Source organism: Aythya ferina (assembly GCF_964211825.1).
Source record: "Aythya ferina genome assembly, chromosome: 1".
Classification (NCBI taxonomy): domain Eukaryota; kingdom Metazoa; phylum Chordata; class Aves; order Anseriformes; family Anatidae; genus Aythya; species Aythya ferina.
The window spans coordinates 154,650,625-154,675,302 of record NC_140296.1 but is presented as its reverse complement, the minus strand read 5'-3'; the positions used below and the strand labels follow the sequence as shown (position 1 = coordinate 154,675,302).

The 24,678-nt window shown below is 34.7% G+C and overlaps 1 protein-coding gene across 2 annotated transcripts in view; it reads right to left on the bottom strand.

Moving 5' to 3' along the window:
- The window catches only part of METTL25 (methyltransferase like 25), a gene marked incomplete at its 5' end in the record, with an annotated part of 66,025 nt that overhangs the window by 3,816 nt on the left and 37,531 nt on the right, over positions 1–24,678 (bottom strand). For both annotated transcript variants that reach the window (XM_084507367.1, XM_084507366.1), the window contains 4 exons: positions 11,559–11,652; positions 14,223–14,296; positions 15,439–15,468; positions 17,839–17,933. In XM_084507367.1, coding sequence (XP_084363493.1) covers positions 11,559–11,652; positions 14,223–14,296; positions 15,439–15,468; positions 17,839–17,933 — 293 coding nt within the window. The remainder of the gene's footprint in view (positions 1–11,558; positions 11,653–14,222; positions 14,297–15,438; positions 15,469–17,838; positions 17,934–24,678) is intronic.

The window sequence follows — 24,678 nt, the reverse complement described above, 5'->3', positions numbered from 1 at the left end:
CATAAATTGTAAGTTTTAAAATCAGGTATGTATTATGAACTTCATCTTATGATAAGCAAGAAGAGAATGAAATGACCTCAGAACTATTACTGTCACTGAGAAGTTCTCAAAGATGGTGTGTCAGATTGCTAGTAGATGTGTGTCTTTCATTGTAGAGCAGTCTGATCCAACCCATTAAAAAATGCAAAGAATTAAAACACACTAAACAGATAAGTAATGAATTTGTCAAGAATAAATCACAGGTCAGCCTGCTTGTAAAAGAAGGGTGGAAGGATTCATGTTAGGGAAAACCAAATGTCATATATTTTGACTTCAGCAAGGGTTTTGCACCATTTCATATAACAATTTCAACACCCAATATAAGAAACAAGTTTTAGATTAAAGTATTATAAAGTGTGTGAATATTGTTTGGATGACCATAACAAGAGAGTTGTTATTAATGAGTCTCCAAACAACTGAAAAGACAGACCGAGTGGAGGTCTGTTAAAAAAAATGCAGAATGTTTTCATTAAGAACTCAGATGATAGAACAGAAACCACATTAACTAACTCTGCAAATGTGCAACAGGAAAGTACAGAATTGCTAGAATTTAAAATAATTTTTAGAAATTGGATCATTGCTTAGAAAAGTGTTTGAAGTGCTATATGGAAATGCAGGGGAGACCACACTCAGGCATAAATAACTAGCGGTTCCCTATGAGGAACTCCAAATGACAACCTGGGAGATGTAGCAGATCACAAGCTGAGCAAGAGTCACAGTTGTACTACTGAAAAAAAAAAAAAAAAAAAGCAATCACCATACTGAGACATGTATGGGAGAACAGCTTGGACAAGCAGGAAGTAATCCTTCAACCCTGCTTGGCAGTGGTAAAGCTCTAGCTGGAATGCTGTATCCATTCTGGTGCAGCAGATTTCACAGAAATAAATGAGCTATTTGAAAAAAACATAAGAGAGAAAAGAGACCAGAAATCTAGAAAATAGGACCTGTGAAGACAGATTGACAGAACTGGAACCGATGAGTGTAAAGAAGAGAAAATCAAGAGCGGGCATAATACCAGCTTTTACAAAGCTGCCACCAAGAGTTAAGGAAGGTTGTTCTCTACATCTACAGTGGGTAGAAAAAGAACTCATGAACTTGCATTGCAGCAAAGAAAATCAGTCAAAAACTTGAAAAAAAAATCTCTGTGAGGTTAATTCAGGACAGGGGAGGTTTTAAGTCATCATCATGGAAAGTTTTAAGAAGTTTAGATACATTTTTCAGGAATGATGCAAAATTCTAGCTCTGCCTTAAAAGAAAGGGAGGGGTTAGAAGAACTTTTGTAGCCTTTGACTCTTTTTTTTTTTTTTCTTTCTTTCTTTGTTTTTAATTTAAAAAGAACTTTTTTTCCCAACTACAGCAGCAAGGTTGAGAAGTTGATCTGACAGTACTAATGCACTGACTTTTTTGGTCTTGTTGATATTTTATTTCCAGTAAAGCTGTGCAAATATCGAAAGATCCAAACCAACTAAAATATATCAGTCATGAGATAAACAAAATAGTTTATTTGACCTCTGCTCTATAAGCTTTTCATTTCAACTGAAAATTAAAAGCATTTCAGTATAATGGATTTTTGAAATTATAGGCTATTTGGATTAAAATATAAAGATCTGCATTTGTAAAAATATGAACATTAAATCTTTCTACTTTTGCATCCTTTATGTTCTCCAATTTTCTTCACAAAACATTCCAATTAACTGTGAAATGTTTCCCAAATAAAAAGCTGGGTCAAAAATGTCTCCTAGCTGTAGCCATACTCAAGTACTGAGCCCAAATGCTTTTGCACTCCCTCCTTGCTTAACACATTTTGACAGAATGCATCCTGCTGTCATGGGTAGATTAGGTGGTACTCCAAATTGTAGCTCAGCTGAAAGTTTGGTTTGTGACCCAGCTGAATATAATAGGCCAGATGAAAAAGAGAGAAAGCGTCTGCAAAAAAATACATTGATAGAAAAGGGCATTAAAAGGAAAATGGTCCTTAGCTCTGTGGTCAATTGACTGGAAGAAGATCAAAACTTGGATTATGGTGGTTTTGTTTGAAACTGCAACAGTTTGCTACCTGGCTTCAGTATTTCCTAGGTACCCAACAGAATCTTCAGCTATCCCTCTGAGGTGAAGTAGGACCAAATTATTTGTTGTGTTTTCAGGAAAAGGTTGGACTTACATATATATGTAAAGCAAGCCCCATTTAGCCACCAGAGTTGTGTGTATAACTCTTCTCCATAGAAAGTTGCCACAGATTTGTCTCTCTCTCTCTATATATATATAACTTTAAATACATGTACTAAACTTACATTATGATGCTGATACTACGAACTCATGGCATGACTTAAAATGCATGAAAGAAACTAAATACAATATCATGCCCTTCTCTTAATAAGACACTCAAAGATCTAGATTATGCTACTGATGTAGTAAGGAAGACTCAATGCATACGGAGCTTTTTTGGCAAGTGTACCTTAGTTGATTTAGCTCCTGATCTTTACCAGGTTGTGAACAAAAGTGCCTCTCTGCACCGTGATGGTGGTGCATCCTTTCTTTTAAAGTAGTTTATTTGTGGTTTGGTGTGATGGCTGAAACAGCCAAAACAACCAAGAGTAACTAGAGGTCAGTGAGATTCCCATTGTCCTAGTTATAACAATGCTACATGCTGGAGGTGGCACATAAAATAGACTCATCTGTAGTGAGCATGAGGAGGCTGTCAACAGATCCTTGAGAGCAACTGAGGTGCTGCACGCTTGAGCAGACCCAAGTTATACTGGAATCTCACAAACGTGCTGAATGAGCACGCTCTGAAAACAGAACATGCAGGCACAAGGTGGGTGACAACTAGTAATCCCACACTTAAAACTTCTCTAGAGAGTGTTTTTGTTGTTGTTGTTGTTGTTGTTGTTGTTTTTAAGCTGTGACTTTCCCTAGGCTAAAAATATTATGACTGAATTAAAGAAAGCCTCTTTTACTGCCCAATCTGCACTCTCTCTACAGAAGAGAGCCAGATTCTAGAGACCCTGCCCACAGTCAAACAGACATAATGCTCTTTGCCACCTCCATGGGACTGTTTACTCCTGTGCTGGTTGCACATTTCCATGTTTCGTCTCTCTCCTTGCAGCAGTGCTGTCATGAACACTAGCAAGAGTACCAGAAGCTAATAAGGCAACCCTTTTAGTTGAGCGGTGTCTTAGGTCAGTTCAAAATGCTCGAGAGGCCATACCAGACAACAACTTTTTACAATTTTCCAGTGACTAAGGTAGTTAAAATACATCTTCCTGCTTCTCAAATAATGTAATTACTGAGAAGCCTTTGTTTATTTAGAGTTTCATTTGAAATGCATTTCAAATAAATGCAATCTATATCATTTATAATTGTATCTAATTGAAGTAAAAGTCACACTTCTTAAAATTACGCCTCAGACTAAAATGTTATGCTACCATAATTGGGACAGTATTTTGCCTGTTTCAAAAATAATTATACTTGAAAACAGCATTATGCAGAGTATATATGCAGTGTATATTTTATACACTTGTGTTACCCACATCTTCATTTAGTATTTCCCAAACTAACAAATGAACTTCAGAATTTGAGGTTTTCACTGTCATTTAAAGACCTCAACACAGAATTTGGTGGGGGGTAGACATCAAGATCCTTCACAATTATAAGAAATCTCATTTTAAAAGTCCCTTCCTTTTCTGATTTCTACAAAAATTCTCAGTTTACTTCCAATTATAGTTATATATATTCAAGTTAATTCATGTCTAATGTATTATGCAATTCCACTACTGATAGTTCCCCAATTCTAAGTATGTGGCTTTTTAACATTTTTAAAAATAACAGTAAAATTAAGCCATACAGTATGACTCCTCCTCTTATTTTGCTTTATTTGCCAGCCACATTTTATAATATTCTAATCTATCACGTTAAGATAAGCATTTATTAACTTCATAGCAGGACACAGCACAATGATGTTTCTAAGAGACACTGACAAATGCCAAAAAATGAGGACGGTGTTCTTATGCGTTTTAGTACAGCAAAAGCACCAGACACATTCTTTTCACACTAGCAACTGTGTGGTAGGAAGGAAGGAAGGAAGGAAGGAAGGAAGGAAGGAAGGAAGGAAGGAAGGAAGGAAGGAAGGAAGGAAGGAAGGAAGGAAGGAAGGAAGCATTCACATACAACTGACAAGTTCATGGAAGACCCAAACATTCATTTAGCATTCTACTTGAAAACAACATTGGTTTAGCCTGTTGGCACATCAACTAGTGTGCCACATGAAAAACAAAACAAGGCAAAACAAAACAAAATGTATTTGCAAGTAGTAATTCTGTAGTTAAGACTCCTAAAAAGCTACTATATGCCAAGTTTTGGAAACTGAACATTACATGTAGGAAATAGATTACATATTCAGCCATTTGAACTTGGGAAAGTATAAGAAATCCCTTTGGTTAAAGAGTTTTCATATTGGTGCTGAAATTAAATTTAGAAATTCATCACTCAGCTAATCCTGTTGGATAAATTTAGAGAATGCCATGCTCCTCTGGTCAAAATCTTGTAACATTACTTATTCAGAAATTCATACAAAAAAAAACAATAAAGCAAAATTATAAATATATATATTAAAGGTGTAAGAACTAGAGTTCAGTCTATTACTTTAGAATGTTCTCACATGGTGTGGAAACATAATTTATTAATAATTATTCTAGGATGGATGGAACTTCCTAAATATGTTGCTCTAAAAAAGCTCAGTTTTCTAAATAATGAAACTTACCCTGACAAGCTCCATAAGGATGGAGGCTTTTTATCTTGTCCTGGGCTCACCTGTTCACTTAATTGCAATGTCGTTTGTCAATGACATGTATAGAGCACAGAGTCTCTTCATTATATGGTTTAAAACAATTAAAAACATGTAAAACATTCTGTTCAACATATTTTGATACAACTGTGTTCAAGTTTAATGAATTGGAAGATCATTAGAACATCTGAAACAGCAGGTATAGGAACAAACTAGGAAATATAAGTGAAATTGAGAACAGTATTGTTTGAGTAGAACAGATGTGGAAACGGGAAGGAACCTCCTCAAAGACCATTTGTCATTACATGAGTAGAACATGGTTAGGGATTGAAATCAGGCCAGCTCATAACACAGGTTGGACAGAGAGCTAACATGGCTGGGGTGGGGTGAGGAGGAGGGCTTCCACCTGCATACTTCTCAGAGTGACCATAAAGCTTGAAAAGGCTTGTCAGATAGTCCCTGGTTTGGTCTGAAAAGGGGGAAGGTATGATATTAGGGATGGATCCCAAGAAACTCCAGAGGCATTTCCAAACATTTTACCAGCTACACATTGTGAAGCTATCTGCAAGGTACATTTACCACAGCATTTTCACAAAGCACTTATGTGACGGGAACTTCTAACTCTCTTAGGAGGAATCTTTGAAAGTCTCATATTTAAGTTTTTGGCTTTGCTTCCGTCTCATGCTGCAGGAATCTGAACACAGCAAACTGGAATTGTTTTTGTATTCATTTTAAAAAGAGCGCTGTTATCATGTAAATACGTGCAAGCAAGCAGAGCATAAGTTATGTCTGCTGAAAATTTATTCAGGACTGAGCTTGATATATTAAATATAGATTTAGCTAACATGAATAACTGGCTCATAAGAGAAGACATCTCCTTAATCCATGTTCACTCTGCCATCTGAGCAATTATAAAAAGGAAATGTGTATTAAAACTGCTGTTCTGAAACAGTGACAAATCACATGAAACTTGGAATAAAAATACATCTGTGATCCTTCTGCAAAACCAATTATTTTTAAAATCAGCGTATCCTTATTTTATTTTAAAAATCAATAGAATCAGCTACTTTATTAGGCTTATTAAATTCAGACCTTTGACTTTCTTTGTTACTTGATATATCACTGAGAAATCACTCAGCTCAGCTACTTAGTTTTCAGACTTTATGTGTACGTACAGGCAAGTGTTACTGTTAGGTGTTTGCTTCACCAAAATAAAGTAAAAAGTCACATATGCATGCTCTTCTGCTAGTTTTCTTAAAAATTATTGCCATTAAAAAAAAACGAACAACCAAACAAAAAAAAAAACCCACACACTACTGTTGTATGAAACATATGTCAAATATTCACACTAACTATATAAAAAGTGATCAAAGACATAAGAAAATGAATTTTGTCTGACAAAAAAGTAACCAGTTACTGAACAAAGTAATTAGTGTAATTTCACACAAAATCTATTTTTAGTATTCTCTCTACATGTTTTATTACTCAAATTAAATGCTATGGAGTTTGCAAAAGCACAAAGTCAATGTGTCAAAAGGGAAGTCATTTAGGAATTCCAGTAGAGCTGAACTAGCAAGCCCAGTGTACTTCAGATCTCTTTGGATTTATTTAATGATAAAAATTGCAAGCATAATTGCTAGAGGATAAGGATTATTTTATAAATGAATAATATGTAATAAATTGAGAAAATCTTACAAAAATATAGCAATCATATATTATTATGTATCCATTATCAATTATAAATAAACCCCAAAGTCTTGGTTATTGTAGCGAAATAGTACTAACGCATTCATTTAATTAAATATACTTCTAAATACACAACCTTTGCAGAATATATAGGATGATACTACTTATATCTATATTTAGCTACACAGCTAAATCAAGGCTTTGAAATATTCTAACATTGTTAGACATAACATATCAAATATCAAAGTTGTTTAAATCACTTAAGATGATAAATGAGGTTTCCACAGGACATGAGTTTCTCTTACTGTGTTATTAATTTAAGTGCTGCTGTGATGGGTACAACACCTCACACATAGGTCTAGTGCCCTTTCCTGATCCACCAGTTCAGATATGACAGCTGTAAATCTGTGTGGGATGCTCTACCTGAAGCACAGGATCAGAAAAAGACAAATGGGCAGCAGCTGTTTTTAGGAAGTCTGGTTGGGGTAGAGCAAGCAGGGATAGTGGAAACTGAGCAGTAACCATCTGTTTATTGTTGCAGATCTTATCTCAGACTGTTTGCCAAATAAATGACATTTATTTTTTTTTTTTACAGGGGTAAGAGCAGCAGGAACTTCAGGTTATGTGCAGACACCAGACTGTTCAAAACTGAAAAATACCAGTCACAGGCCACCTGGAAGCTTGGATGTACAAAACCAAGTAGATCTGCAACAACAGGCTCACTGACAGACATTCTTTTGTGTGTGAAGGTTTACAGTGACCCTTCCTTCAAAGTTGCTCTTGCTCCTCGTGAGCACATGTATACATCTGAAAGGGTTACGTGATTAATGAAATATTTTGACTATATAACTATCTTGTATGCTATTTGGCCATAGCAGTAACTCCAGTATGTGTATAGCAGGAGATGAAATCAAAGTGGCTAATAGCTTTCCTTTGCGGATGCATCAGGAGTGTTCCCAGCCCTGTGTATCTTCCTGCAATTGGATGTGGCATTAAATAGTGTTTTGTGCTTAAATGAATCCCGGACAGCTTCTGTTTGCTAAATAGCTCCACCCACTGAGGCTCTCACTACCAGAACAGTTGTCCTAGCTGGACTGCAGATCCCCACGTCTCCCAGCCTTAACCTGGTAAGCCTGTAACCTTTAATCACCTTAAATCAAAGTAAGGTAAGCTCTAACAACAACATTTTGATGATTTATCCCAATAATTACAGGACACTAGGCAATTTAAGAACATTTTTCTATCTTTTCTAAGACTAGATATACATGAATACTTACACAAGTACTTTTTGCTGTGGCTATGCCATTTGTAGTACTTATTGTCCTAAGTAGTAGCCAAATGACTTAATAAAGAGGCTTACTTTTAAGTCTATCTGCAATAAGGCTACAAATAGAGCTGAAACTCATTCTGATGAAGAAACGTGGCAACAGGCAGGAGTGACTGCCCTTGTTGCTTGAAAGAAGCAAGACTAACTGGTGGAAGAGCAGCCAGATCCTCCAGAAGAAAGAACAGACACAATCACTTCATTCTTTCAAGTGAGAGTCCCACGTTTTTGTTAAATTAGGTAAAACTGATTAAAAGGGAGAAGGAGTCTGATCAAATTTCTCCCTTAGATATCTAAGTGATGCTGAATGCTTTGCTCATACAACATGGAGCACACAGGAACAGAGTGAACTAAGACAAAGAAAACAATCTGGAATAAAATTCTGCCTCAGTGTGTATCCACACTCATTACTGAAGACCTGTGCAGGGATCCTTGGCCCACAGAGCAATACCATTAGTTCTAAATCTAGAAGCAATATAATTATACCTGTGAAGCATCAAGCTGACACTAAAAGACTCCGTCTCTGCCCTCACAATGTGTTCAGACATTCAAAAGTCATGGTGTATGCCTTAGTTTTACCATTGAGGTGGAGAAATGTGTCAAAAGAATGGTTCTCTACTAAAAGACAGGAAAAAAAAAAAAGTTCATTTACATCTCAGTGTGTGATCTGGACTTGACAGGCTCTTCTACATTGAAAAGAAAACATAATGGGGGAAATTATTTTGGCTAAGGTAATGGGAAACTTCAGTCCCTGAGCAGGAACTTGTAACAGTGAATGGCCCTAGGTGATAGGTAAATGTTATTTTTTGTAGAAAAAATAATTTTACTATTTTGTCTCACTCTTACTCACTCCCAATTGACAATCTTTTCATAAAGGGTCTGGTTCTGATTTCAGATAAGCAAAGGTCTTCACAACAAAAGAGGCAGAGAGGCTTGTTAAAATGAAGAACTGGTAGGATTGAAGTACCTAACCTTACTGAAAAATAATAGCAAAAATCAGTTTGCTGTTTGGATGTTTATACCTGAGAAGAGCCCTCATCTCTATTTAGCAAAAAGGCTTGTATTTATGTAAATGCGCATTGAGGTGGGTCAGGTGTTTTATGCAGTTGCCCTCTTTATCCTACCTCTCTGTTTGTCCAGACTAGAAAATGACTGGATGGTACCGTGCTGGTCATTATCTCTATTCTCTTGTAGAGACAGTAAGAGAGTTTAGTCTCTTGTAGAGAGGTTAAGAGAGTTTAGTCTCTATATATAAGAGACTAAACTCTCTTAAATTTTCTCATTGTAAAAGAATTGCATTACTATTTGATATTATGACTCTCAGTTTTCTGACTTTTAAAAATTTATTTGTTAAATATCCAGCATTTGCAGTCATAAAGCAGAGACCACTATGTAAACAATATTTTCTTACAGTTCTCCCTGGTTGTATCACACTGCAGCCCTAATTACTTCCCCTAGTGCCAGTGCTCTGTTGTGGATCACTTTTTTATCTCCAGATTTGGAAAAATAATAAACTAAACACTTCTGATTTGACCAAGTCTTCCTTAGCTGCTTTTTTTTTTTTTTTTTTTTTCATGGAGACAATGATGAATGCCTCCTTTTTCTGTGGCTGATGGGCACATTTTTGATTATTTGGAAATATTATTCATATATGCTTACTCCCATCTTACATTCTTCCTAAGCATCAGTTTTTGGTGACCGTCAGAGACAGACCAGACATTTGGTCTATGTGGTGCAGCTGCTCTTTTGTTCAGTTTTTAAAACAGAACTAGAAAACAAATTCACATAAATTTCTCTTTGATTTTTGTTGTCTTTGAGAGCAAGTGTTTAGCCTTCATCACAATTTTAGCTATGTAAGTATTTTCTTCTGAAAAGAGAAATTTAACACATTCTCCATTAGCATGTAGAAATAGTGCTGACTCCACCATGAAAACTGCAATGTCAGAGCCACTGCTGAGGAAGCGGTAACAACTTTCCTCATGCTAGCATCAAAATAGCACTGGTTTTGTCCTGATGCAGATTTGAATATAGCTGGGAAATAAAAAATAATATTATTTAGATCAGCATAAAACTCAGTCATCACCATGCAGCCAGCTGCACATAAAAATGAGGAGCAATACAAGCAAAAATTAACATTTACTTGAATCAGATCTTAAGCACCTAAACAAATGTGTAGCTTGAAGTGGTGTTGCCAGACGTTTCTCTCAGGGCAGCCTTGCCCAGACCCTTTCTAGCAAAAGGCAGTGCTTCTAAAATCAGACACACGAACATGAAGTTTACATGTTCAGTAATTTTAAAGGAAATACTATGTAACTCTCACCAGCAGCGTTTAATCAATAATTGCTTAAATAAACTATTATACAATCAATCTACTATTGCGTTTGGATGATTGTACACAGAATAAGGAAGGTAGCATCTTACTAGTTGCTTTCAACTGAGGCAAATGCATTATGTTAGTGCCTAATTATCATGCAAGCATGATTCCAACATCATTTGCAGTTATTCAGTCTTTTATTTATGTTTGCATTTTTGTTAGGTTTTGCATTTTTCTCCTAGCTCATGGTTTGATGTATCTGGCAAATTTTAAGTGATTTCATACTTTGGCTTCAGATTGTAAGAGTTGAGTTACTGAAAGCTAGTACATTCAACTTAAATACTTTACTCACTTGCCACAGCTATTGTTTCTTTGATTTGTACATTTTTAAAAATAATCTAATACCTTCTAGTTTCTGTTACACAATTTATTCCCATAGCATGGTTATGACCTTACACTCACATAGCTGTATTCCATGCCTAATGCTATGTTGCCATCTGTTGACCAATTTAACAGTTGTATGGTAAAGAACTAAGACAAGACATTTGAGAACATGAAAAAAATCTGAAAGATTTTTCGATTTTAAATCTCAGATTTGTACCTACTTCTTTTTCTCTATGTAGGAAAGTTATTTTAAAATGTTAACATTCATCCTTAACATTCATTAATTTAAATAAGAAAGTAATAGGTTTTTGTACACACAGAGGCTTCACAAGATCTTCAAAAGCTACTTAAGGAGACTGTCTAAAGGCTAAAATCAATAGGAGATACTTTAGGAACCAAACTGTATGAGAAAGTACACATGAAAAAGCGGTGAGTTTGTATTGGATAGTATTTCAGATGGATTTAAAAGGGTGCAGGAGTTACTTTTATCAGAGTATACATTATCCGCACAGGCAAGAAGTTCTTCATGTTTGCTTCATTCAGCAATATTTATGGCTATATTTACTTCTAAATGACTGCATGTATAAAATGGAGCATGTAGCACTGTTTTTGTTGTTGTTTTTTGTTGTTGTTGTGTTTTTTTTTTTTTTTTTTTTTTGCCTCAAAGGTGATTTTTAGGATTACATTCATAAATACTGGAAAGGCTTTCAAAAATTCTGATCATTAGCATTATGTATAATAAAGGATTGCTTTATATAAAGTCATTAGAAAAAAAAACCAAAACCTTTTAAAGGATTTATACATGGAAGCTGATTTCCAAAAAACACAAAACAACTCAGCTTTGATTTATTTCTTTAATATATCAGTATGGATTATACTATTATTATTGCTAAAAATAAAACTACTTTATATTTATACAGCAATATACAAACTACACAACTCGGTGGTTTAAACACTGCATTGTGGTGCTGAATTCATGAACTCACATGGATATAAGGATTTCATACAGTCTCTGCTTCACGACTCACCTTTGAATCATCCAGTTCCAATTTTTTCAGAGACTTTCTGACATAATCCAAGAAAGAGGATGATTTGGAGAAAATTTTCCCAACATGTCGTTCACTGCAAATATAGTGTTGAGATGCATGCATTCCAGCAACAGAAACTTACACATTTTAAAAATAATTTTAATTGAATTTTTAATTCATGGCAAATAAAGCTGTTGGACAGCCACTACTGTCAAGTTAGTAGCAATGTTCCTTTTCCACCTTTCACTTATAATAGCTAGCTAATACTTGAAAAACTTTTTAGACACAACTTACTTTTGAAGACAGCTAAAATGTGGGTAGTTTAGTTTCATAAAATGTTACAGTAATGTATGAAAATGTAACAAACATATAGAAATATTGACTCATAGAAGGTCACATACATTTTTTTCCCTGCCGTGTTTAAAATATTTTGGAGAAACTACACACAGCTTTTGTTAGTCTGAATTCACCTTCTTGACTATGCTCTACTGTAACACTGCCCTCTTCCAGTTTTGTTGTGTAGGAGTTACATTTTCAGCTACAGTAGCTGTTCCTGAGTATGCACTTCAACTAGTTAAGGAGAAATAACATTAAATACAAATATCTTCTTAAGAACAAACAAATAACACTTTTAACATGTTTTAAACATTTTCCTCTCTTTAATAATAGTAATCCTTCTTACTCCGTACTTAAGCATCAGAATTAACATCCACTGAGGTTAACAGAAAGACTTTATTCAGTAGCAGTTCTAACGTTTTTTGAGTGGCAGGGATCCCCACTCACTGAGAATCAAGTCATGTTTATTTTTAAAGAAGAAATAATTTCTGTAGTCATATTTAATGTTGAGATGCATTTAAACATTTGGGCTCATGTGGTTTGAAAATCAGTTGATTATGCTGCATTGATACTGGAAGACAGGCTTCTGTCCTCCTAATTCTGCTATAGGAGGAAAGACATTGCACCAGGTATGGCTGGGTTAACTTTCTTCATAGCAGCCCATATGGTGCTGTATTTTGGATTTGTGCCTAAAAAAGTGCTGGTAACACACTGATGTTTCATCTGCTGTCACACAGCTCTGCCCTGTGGCAGGTTGGGTTGGGTTGGGCTGGGGGGGGACCTTGCCAGGACAGTTGACCCAAATTGACTTTAAGGATATTACACAGTATGTACTGTCACACTCATCAATAAAACTGGGGGGGGGGGGGTAATCTTTCCATGGTAGCTGTTGCTTGGAGACTGTCTTGCTGGGGTGGCAGACAGTGAGTGATTGCATTTGCTTTACTTTTTTGTTTGTTTGTTTGTTTGTTTGTTTTTTCCTTTCTATTTACTTTAGTTATTAAACTGTCCTCATCTCAATGGATTTTTCCCACTTTTGCTCTTCCCATTTTCTTCTCCATCCTGCTGTGGGGGTACTGAGTGAGCGGCTGGTGGGTGCTTAGTTGCTGGCCAGGGTCAGCAAATATACTACAATATATTTACTAGGTTCTTGATATATACAAGTAGTTTAAAAAAAGCAAAACAGATTAATGATAGTTCAAGGTCTTACAGTTCATTCTCTTAATTGTATTAATGTGTTTGCTAGGTGTTACTCATTCCAGAAATGGACATCTCAAAAACTACAAAACAATCTCTCAATGCTTCAGAACAATAAAGATGTTAGCTGTTCCAATGAAAATGGTGACAACTCATGTTGGTGAGCTCGAAAGTAGTCCTGCCCCACTTTTTTTTTTTTCAAAAGTATAATCCTAACTACTTCCTCCAAATTATGCTTCCTTTAACAAATGAAGAATACTATCATCTATTTCACACTTTTTTTACAACTTAGTAACAATGTTTTTATATGTTATCTTATATGTAATTGAAAAATAAATAGGTAAGTATCTCTTCTTTCAGGAGTTCGACCTTCTGAAGAGTAAGCTGCCTGGCTCCACATTTAGCATAAGTCTTGGGGGTATCTGCACTAGCATTTATTTTAAACCAGCAGCAAGTATCTGAAGTGACTTTTCTGGTTTTGCCCACCTCCTATACTGTGGTTAGCACTGTGGAACAGGCTCAGAGCTCAAAAATTAAATTAAAATTGAATATGTGCTTCTGGGTGTGCTCCAAATGTTAGTGGGCACACATACCACAGAATTAGATAAAAGTTAATCCAACTACAGCTCCAGAAGAGTTTAGTGCTGATGTCAAGACCTCAGCAGCAACTATTCAAATCCCATTTTACAAGGGTGCAGTACTTGCTAATGTAGACATAGGCAGTAAGCAGTCCTTTATAGCCATGCTAACTGTTGGTCATACAGCAGATTTTTCTCAGGATAAACAGGAATGCCTTTTTGTCTTCTGCACTATTAAAGTTGCTAGGAATTCCGAATAACAATGCAGACTGAGATTTTTTTTGACTTTTAGTGAGTTTGCTGTTTGTTCTCTCTTGAAGACATGTTTTTTTCCATGCATCTAGTACCAAGGAGGACCTTTTTAAACTATGGGTAAAGGAAAGGTAACACATTTGTGATGTGGATGAATAAATGTATCCTTCATTTTAATACCAATTGATAGTCTATAGTCTAATGAGTCTGATTCTTAAACATGACTTCTTAAGAAAAACAGAACAGAGATGGCAGAGAATTAGATCTTTGGTTTGTGGTCTGTGAATTCAGAGCTTCCTACCTTTTGGTGACACCATAAATTTCTTCTATAATAACTTGAAGAACAGCTCGATAAAACAGTGATTCTGTAGGCAGCTGCAAAATCAATAAATAAATACATACATACATTACAACAGCAAGGATTTAAAATTGGCATTGAAATTAATATCAGAGTAACAAAACCAGTATTGGCTTCCTTAACTACATATTGGCTTACATTCTTTACAATCAGTCATAACAACTTTAAGGGGACAATTCACTAATATTCTTGCACACACTTAAATTTACATTTTTGGTCAGATTCTAATGTAACCATTAATGTGAGGAAAAAAAAAAAAAAAAAAGAAATTCGGGCTCTGAAGTACAGTTCAAAGGTTGGCAGAGGGAAAAAGAACAGAGAAAAAATATACTGATCATGATCCAAATTCTACTATGCAAAATAAATATAACAATTTACCTAAACTGTTTTAAAGACAAAGGAATAATTCCTTAGCTGAATCATCATACACTGTAGTCTCAACCATTCAGAAAGTACTATGCTATTAAAAACAGAATACACTGAAAACTTCATATCTTTGTGTTTGCATAAAATTAGTTAATACTTGCTGATTAAAAATTCATGGCAAAATGCATCTACAGTATAGAATACTACTGGGATCAGGGGGCTTACATACAGAAAGAAGAGTACTCAGCCTTGTCTTTTAACTATCTGCACAGTTGGTGTCCACCATCCCTGATAGGATAACTTGTACAACAAGAATTCAAAGTATTCACAGAGAAAAAAAAAAAAATACAGGGATTAAAAATGAGAATGATGATGTTTCTTACAGATTCAAGCTTTTGTCATAACAATTTCTATTTTTACATTAGTTGATATAACACTGGGATAGAGTGATCCAAACCAGGGATATCAGAAAGACATTTGGACTGAATTTATGTAGTTGCTGAAAGATAGTGCAAGAAGTTAGGAAGAGTATCTTAAAGACTTAAATTTTAAGCTGTGTTTTTTTTTTCAGACTCTTAATTGTCAAAAGAAAACAGATTCACTAGGTACAATTGCAGCAATAAAAATGCAATTTTGTGATGACACATGCTATCTATCAGGATTTGATGTAGTGTGTGCTAGTGTTTTAGATTCCAGAAATTCAGAAGTTCAATATAAGGTCATGGACTGAGAGCATTCAAAGGGGGAAAACACATTTTATCTTAGAATGGTTAAAATAAACAATATTACTTACCATTTGTCCAACTGCAATTCGCTCCAAAGCCTTTAAAAGTGAAGGAATTAAATTGCTGATATGTTTATTCTTTATCAGAACATTTTATAAACACATTGTATAAAAGTCAGAGGATACGACATCTTAAAAGATTAATGGTGTGATTATAATTAAATATTTTATAATGTTATAAATGCAATGTCATATATTTCTGTTTAATATTTTCTGTTTCTGCAGAAATACGAGTAATTCACTTTGCATAATCAGTATTTTAAAGTAAATATTATTTCAACGTACAATGTCTTTACTGTCACGCTCTAGTATACAGATAAATCAAACATCCTTATGTAAAGTTAAATAAAATAAAAATTTCAGAGGGATTGAAGTTTAAAATGTTGTTCATTATCTCTCACAAAAAATTCCTCAGACCTCAAATCCTGATGCTAGTGTGAGAGTACTTGATTTTTATGATCCATAGTAAAAAAGAATGGCAAATAATTAAAAGTATGGAATGTTTTTCTGCAGTTGAAAAGATACTTTGCCTGTAAAATTTTCAACTGAGTAGTAAAGACTGCACTAGAAATTAAGGTAAAAAATCAGTAAATTACCTGACACTACAATAAATTAGATAAAAAATCAAAAATGCCTCACCGCTTACATATTATCATCACCTTTAGTCCCCAGACTCCACCACAGCAAATAGAACTGCTTCTCTCTGAATCATCCATTTTTCCTTCTCCTAATTTGAGAACTGATCTTTTATTTCAAACTGTTCTTCAACTACTGTCCTAGTAGTTGCAGTTCCTCCATTCATGGATTTGCCCAAGTATCAAATCTGACTTTTGTTGTATAAACTTATACAGTGCACATCATAGAAGATGGATGTGGGCTCTAACATGTACTGGAAGGGTCCAAAACTGAGTATCTCATCCAGACCCTTTGGCCCTTGGCCCTTTAACCAATTTGAACAACACATAATAAAGAATACATGTAATAATGCTGAGTATATTAACATAGTTCAGCACATTCCGTTTCCCCAAGCTAGACCGTTGGCCCTAGGAAGAAGGTAGGTGCCCAGCTGCACTGCACTCTCTCCCTTGTACCTCCTAGAAGGCAAGGAATATCCTAGTCATGTAAAATGCATACAGGGAACTACAAACATAGTAACAGTAGAAGTATTTAGTGACATAGAAGAGCTCCTTGCCTTTTGTGAAAGTTTAAACAACAAAAACATTTTTAACTGCCAAATTTCTGTGAATTCTATGAAATCTAAAATAGATATATATGGCATGTTCAGTATGATCTCTTGGGGGTCATTTGCTTTCAAAAGTTATCCTCCTACCATTATTGAAAGACAGCCCAAACTTTCCCTTTCCAAAAGAAAGGGAATGAGAAAGGAAATAGCTGAGGAAGAAATGGTATTGCATGACATTGGCAACAAAAAGAAAAACAGGCAATTCCTTTTTAGAAAGTATTTTTGCGATAATAGTTTTACAACCATCATCTCTAAAAGTAGCACTTTTTTTTTTTTTTGAACCTTGCCAAGGGTAACACATTTAAGCCTTAAGAAATATTAAATAACCATCCTCCTATACCTTCTTCTGATAATTAAATTAAATTATTATCAGTAAATTATCATGTTAGCTCAAGTTCATATAACCTTGATACGTTAGCCTATACTGAGTCTTTAGTTTACACTATTCTCTCCAACAGAAGCACAGAACTAGCACCAGAAGCTCACCAGAACCTCTTATGATTCATCTCAATACAAGAAATTAAAAATTAATAAAGTAAAGGAATACTACTCTTCTAACTGAAATAGTGGTCAAAACTTTCGATACATATCTGTTCTTTCAAATTAGACAAGAGTTCATCATCCTGTCTTGTTGAGGCTAGGTCGTTAAGAGCATTGCATCTCCTGGTGCAGTGTTAAAAAGATGTTTCCAGCCTGTTAAGCCACAAGGATTTTAGAGCTCTTATAGTTTTTGGAAGAGGCAGGTTTGTTTAGGTTTCAAACAGTCAGAACATTCAATATTATGAATCATGAAGACGTTGGGGGAGTTACTGATTGCAATCCTTCTACAATTACCTTCTTCCCCCCTAAGTCCTTGGCCAGGAACTATTACCCCGAGGAGTTACTGTGTTTACGTTTCAGCAAAGGGTTGGCCTCTCTGTCCACTCTTAAAATACATTTCTGTCAATACTCATTTTTTCATGCCTCCAGCAAGTATAAAATATATAATGCTGGAAGGTCAATACTATTTTTTTAGATACAATTCATCATGCTTACAACATTAATGATGTTATTCTGTAGAGTCTTGGATTAAAGTCATGGCTCTAGGAATAGAAGCCAAAAACAATGAATTCTGTAACATCTGGATAAAGCTCTCAGTAGGAAAAAGAAAAGAAGGGGAACCATACCAAACATGCTGACATTCTAGCATTGCGACCACAACACCAGCCCTTGTCCTTCAAGTACTGACACATGGGAAATCCCCACACTTCCTCTGTGCAGTCTGCAAAATGGGAAAAACACAGGCACAGCTTTCATGAGCTCTTTTACTTACAGAGTAAACAGTATATTGAGCAAGATGAACAGTAGTTAACATATGGTAGCAGAATCATTTAACTGTTCTAACACAGTACCAAAATCATGTTGGTATTAAAATTATGATCTTCCCCAAAGTGTGTTTTTTTTTTTTTTCAAGTGGTTTTTATGAAAATCCACTGAAAAGAAGTTCTAAGGGATGACAGAAGGGCTTGCAAGTACTCCTGGCACCCCACGCCTGTGCCACAAGATACAAGGCAGGCAGTCGTTCTGTGCAGCAGGACTTCAGTAACACTTCTTGTTGGCTTCTTCTTCTATCATAAACATCTTTTAAACATCACACAGAACAATGTGTATTTGTTTATTTCAGTTCTGAAGGTCTGTGCTTTGCTGTGAGACAGAATGTTTGTTCTCCAGAAATGAGCAGCTGCAAAGGCTCTTGCTGTTTCTTCAAAACACTGAGAAGCATTTGCATCACAATCTGTGCTCAGTTTGTTTCAGTACCATTAATATTTTGAATAACAACAAAACCCTTCATGTTTACCACTAATGAAAATGTGGGAAAACTAAACTACAAGTTCAGCCTAGTTGTTCAAAATATTCGTGTTTAAATGTAGACGAAATCTAAAACATTTAGAATTTTTATTAGTGTATTTGCCAGCTGATTTTTAAGAAGACAGAATAAGAATTAATACTTTCTTTAAACAACAACAGAATAACAAATTGGCCAGGATCCTGGCTTTTTAGCACAGAAAGATGACTCAGGCATATTTGGAGATAAATCATTGTAATGGGGTTAAAAAAAGGACAGCAGAAATACAACTCTTCAAATTTACCAGAAGTCTGGGATACAAACACATAAGCAGAATTCATTTTGTGAAAGCTAGGCAAAGAAAAAGGGAAATAGGAAACTCCAAAGAATACAGCCCTCCTCCCTGCAGCAGCAGCTCCCAGTCTTCACTGATCTCTAGACACTAACAGTGAGCGAGAAATCTTCTGCAGGCAACCTCACACTTGGCTCTCCTTTTAGCCCTGAGGAACGTCAGATATTATGGACTGTGTACTGGTTTGAGGACCACTATTGAAGAACTGGATGTTAATGAGGGATAATTAACAGACAGAGAAAGAAAGTTCCTTTAGCCATGAAGATTAGATTTGACAAAACAGATTGCAGGTGGTTTCAGCTCTAGGACCATATAATAATTTGTAAGTGCCTCATATTCAAGGCCCATTTGGATGCCTACCTGGAACCTGCTTTGGCAGGGGGGTTGGACACGATGATCTTTCGAGGTCCATTCCAACTCCTACAATTCTGTGATTCTGTGATTGGTTAACTTTAGGTCTAATTACTGAGTACATGGAATGAAACTCTTGGTATTTCTATTACAGGGATTATAATAAGATCTTATTAAATATATATATTTTTGGAAAGCAAACAATGACTCCCATGGTTCCTATTGCAAGGGTCACATCAATAAACTTTTCTAATACACATTACATAGAATATTTCAAATACATAGACTGCACAGACTATTTCAAAGTTAAAATGTGCAAACTGAGTTAGAAAGATGAAATCATCAATCTTTTCAAGTTATCCAATCTATTTTACACCCTCTTCTCTAGGCAAACTAATCATCCAGGCAATTAAAATCGCTACCCAGTGAGCTACAATCTCAGTATTAGTGCACTGTACCCATGCATAAGTCTGAACAATTTATGACACCTTTGAAAAGATAATGAGGCAAATCACCATCTTCTTTATTAAAACTGTAAAGGGAGATAAACTAATACTCTAAGTTATATTTTTCTGTGTGTATTTCCAAAGTTGACCACATATCTACACTATTCCCTTAAGTTCTGTTTATTTTCCATATCCAATGGATTCTCAAGCACACTGCTGATTTAAAAAAAAAAAAAAAAAAAAGAGGTAAGATAAATATACTGCTATAAAGTTTATGTGTTTATTAGCTAGACTTTGCAAATCTGGAAATTCTTTTAATGCCTTTATTTTTGGATACACTCAATGATATATAGCTCATTATTTACCATCTTATGCTTCTATCTGACAACACAGCAGCTGTTCTAAACTGCATAAAACTCTAAAAACATTCAAACTACATTTTAAGTATGGGTATTCTATGGAAGATTTCACAGCAAACAGCCCAAGTGATCAACAGTGCATGAAGCAACTAATAAATCATGTCATAATTTAATACAGGGGAGCCAGCTGGACAGAATTCTCCTTCCAGGAGAGGTTAACAATATGGGAATTCTAAGCAATCAATGAGCTGAACTGAAACTATGCTGGGGTAATCCTAGAACCTATTACTTAAATAACTATGACTTTACCTCCAAGCTAACCTCCTAAAAACAGCAGGTCACATATTTAATAAAAGGAATTGCTGCAAATATTGCATCAAAAAAAAATTTGCAAAGGAAAAAACATCTGCCATATTAGAACAAAATCTGTAAATCCTGACATAAATATGATAGAGTTAAAGCAACATCATAACCAACATGAAAAATTTTACTCTAATTCTTTTTTTTTTTTTTGCAACAGGATGTTTCATTGGAAATTATACAAGTAAAATCCTGACTAAGGTAGTTTGAAGATACTTGCTTTCATTTTTACTGTCACCACAAAATGGAGACATCAGCTAAAAGTAAGGAAACATACTCATCAAAATCTACGCACAGCAGGGTATAACAAAGCAGATTACACAGAAATGTACATGTATAATGCTGAATACCACAGTAAAAATTTCTATTATTTCCCTCTGAGTTCAGTAACATCCGTAGCTTCATGGAAGAGTTGTTTATATGCACACATTTAAACAAACTAATCCTGTCCATACCTTTCTTTTTTTGACGGTAAATAATACTATTCTGATAGCCATGACATCTCTTCTCCCCATAAAATAATTTAACAGGAACTTCCAAATTGTCACCACTTTTTTCTGTAACATTTTTTTAAATGTCTTTCGAAAAACAAAGGAACTTTATGGAACTTAAAGCAGCAATCAGAGAATCTTTTGAAATATTTGCACAACTTAAGCAATCCCTCCAAGGATATACTGAGTCTTCTTGTAACCACAAGGATGTCTCATGACTAACCTTTCAGCAGCTGATTTCTCACACTCCTCTAACAGGCAGAAATGCAATAGGTCTTGAAGAGAAAATACTATATGGAGAAGCTGTCTTAACTTTGGTTTATGACATACTCTAAATCCTGTGGAGGAGATGATTAAACACTATGGGAAACAAATGCAAACATATCCAGATGCCAGCCAGAACTGCAAAATATTCATAGAATTTTTCACTCAACACTGTCTAGCAAAGGAGAAGACAAAGCCTCAGGTAAAACATTTCACATTCAAATAAATGCTGTCTCATATTTTATCATAAACTGAGCAAGACCAAATTTTCTATAAAGTAAATCAGATTACCTCTTTCCACTTCTGGGAACCCAATGCTACCAGTGATTTTTAATGGTGTCAGAATGAATTTCTTATTTCTTAACTCAGTCCTGGAAGTCATATGTCATTGCTTGTCCTCTATTTAGACCTTTGTGTAGCACCTTCAGTAAATTGCTGTTAAATTTTGTAGCGACATCAGCCTCCTTCCATTTTGTATAATTTTTGTAATACTGTGATAGTAATGGCATATACCATTTGCAGCACCTGTTCTATTCTGAGCTCTGTTTGTAATGTTTTTTTTTTTCCTCACTGTACTTAAGTTCCAAGTGAAAAATATGACAATACATATTGACATCTGGCATATTGAAAACATTATACTGAGTAATGAAAAAGAAATCACAGAAAAAAAAAATAATTAGATCAAACAACTTCCTTCATCTTGATTTAATTCTGTCTGGATACAGAAAAAAGAATCAGGCAAGTCTTGTTGTTTCCATCCTATTCATGGAGCCGCTAAAACTCTTAGGGGAACAGGATTTCCAAATATGGAATACCAAATGTTCTTTATTAATACTTTTTTTTTTTTTTTCAGTAGATAAAAAAATATATGGCAGTACAAATAACATGAAAGGATTTTATAGGCTAATCCCTCTGCATATGCACAGTGCTTTTCAAGATAGACTAAGAGAATGGGACAAGTTCCTCTGCTATCTTTCATATTCGGCCTTACATAGCACTTCCTTCAACTCTAAGCAAGATACTATAATTTCTAGCATGTTAACCTTTAAAATTTACATCGCACAGCTTTATAGCAATATATAGTTTCTATGAAACGTCATAGAATCATTGAATCACTTAGGTTGGAAAAGACTCTTAGGATCATCTAAAGAAATAGGTTTAATTGTTAGTACACAAACAAGCTCAACTAGGGCTCCACAAGGTCTTGTATTTTCTTGTTTATTTTCCTTTGTTAACACCTCATGAAACCATATTTCCATTTATGCTTCTCATCTTTTCACTCTCTTACTAGAAACTGTTTCCTTGTTTCCTGCTTTATTTTCTGCTAATTTTACTGAAATTATCTATTGAAACCATGTCTTAAATTCATCCTCACAGAAACAATCCAGAACACAGATTGTCACAGAACAATGCCTATCCCAATAATTTATGGAAAAAAACAACAACAACAAAAACACCATGAATAACAACAAAAAAGCAAACACAACAACACAGGGCTTTGTTTCACTTTTGTGGTACTGTATAGACTGATTATAATGTCCATTCTGAAACTCTTCGTCTGGACTTTAAAACAAAGTAACATGAATAAGTAATAATAAATGACAAAGTACTATAAAATAGATGATTCTAGCTTTCTTGAAACATTTTTTTTAATTCTATTTTTAAGATTTTAGGAGTTTCTAGTATATATATAACTACATCAGATGATATTTATTTTCTAGTAATCAAGTTTATCAGATTGTGAATAGTATGTGGCAAAGAGAAGGCAGAATTATGCTTTTAGTACACAGGCTAAAGTCCCCACTTCACTCACTATTGTATTTTGTTTAAGAAACTATATTCTCCTTAGAAAAACAACCAATGTTTGTTTAATTTCTAAACTTTATCTTAGGCAATTTATTACTGAAATGTTGTGAAACACCAGTCTCTTAAAGTGTTTCAGCATGAGAACATAACTTCGGGAGAATAAGACATTATTCTGTTTATTTAGTGCTGTTATGATGATTGTTTGCCCACAGACAGTGCTGTATGAAACCACTCACACAATAGTTTGTGGTGACAGATATCTTAAAATTCCCTTAAAAATCACCATTAAGACTGAAACCAGGCTCTCAACTTTACATATCATATTTTGGCATTTACTTTAATACAGAAATGTATTAACGAATAAATAAATGTTACTATTAAAACGTTCACTTCAGAAATTTGAAATGTATTTCAAAATGGTGTATTATCACTAGTTCTTAATAATACTATTCAGTAAATTATCACTGTAGTATTATCTTGTCAGTAATGAATGCTTAAATACTTGTTTGTCTGTCACCACTTATAAATTACATTTGATACAAATGTCTACCTATCCTTTTATTTATGAACTGTGATCAGTAACAGCTCATTTAAATACTGCATGTAGCAATGTAATCAGTTAATGTAGGAGAAGTACTCTTAAAAGAACTTCAATTTCCTTTCTATATTTTATCTTTTTTTATTACATTAAAACAGTGACATCTCCTAATTGACTTCTTTTATTTTAATACTAACATCTATTTCAGCTGATGCCTTCCTGATGTCTTAATGCCCCATCTTTGTTCATCCTTACAGTCTGTCTCTCCAATTTACAAATTCAAATACAATTATGAAGTATAATTCCTCAGTCTGCACCTCTACTTCAGTGTACGATTTATGTATTTAAGACACTTAATTCCCACTGATCCATGGAGCTGCTTTTTTGAAAGTTTTTTTTTCTTTCTTCCTTTCATTTTATCAATTTCAAAGCATGTGGAACCTGGAGTTCAGATACTTAATTATTAACTTTGCTTTCACTTCAACTGCATTTTTGTACTTCACATCCAATGCACTAGAGTGCCTACCATATTCTGTGATCATGAAAGAAAAAGAAAACATAAAAGATGTACATGTATATAAAAAAAAAAAAAAAAAAAAAAAAAAAAAAAAGCAAGAGTATGTGAAGGCTCCATTTTGAACGACTTCTGAGTAGTTACAGAATACTCAGAAAAAAATTAAAGGAATGCCAATTGTACAGAAAAAGCAAAACTGACTGAAGATCAGGCACAGCTGTCAGCGTGAGGTAATTGTACAGGGACTGCCAAGCACATTGAAAAATCTCTGTATTAATCATATACTTGTTGGCCAACAACGCTTTGGGATTCTCTCCAAAGACAGAGAAGAGTAACGTGATATGGCACCTAAAACCCGTACATGGCTGAATCCACAAGGCTGGCACTAGGATCTTCAGCTGCTGAACTCTAAGAGCTATAACTGAGAGGTAACAACCATAGGAATCATGTCCTTGCTTGGGTAGTTACTGATATATTGATTGTCAAGACAAAAACAGCTGTAATAGACAGGAATAAATCATCCCCTCTCCCTTCATTCTTTATTATTCTTTATCTCATCGTTGTTATGTTAGTATTTGAAATCGCTTGAAAATCAATGTATCCTTTAGAATCAGAGAATCATAAAGTATATTGTAAATGGTCAAATTGCATAGAATCACAGAATGGTTTAGATTGGAAGGAAACTCAAAGATCACCTTGT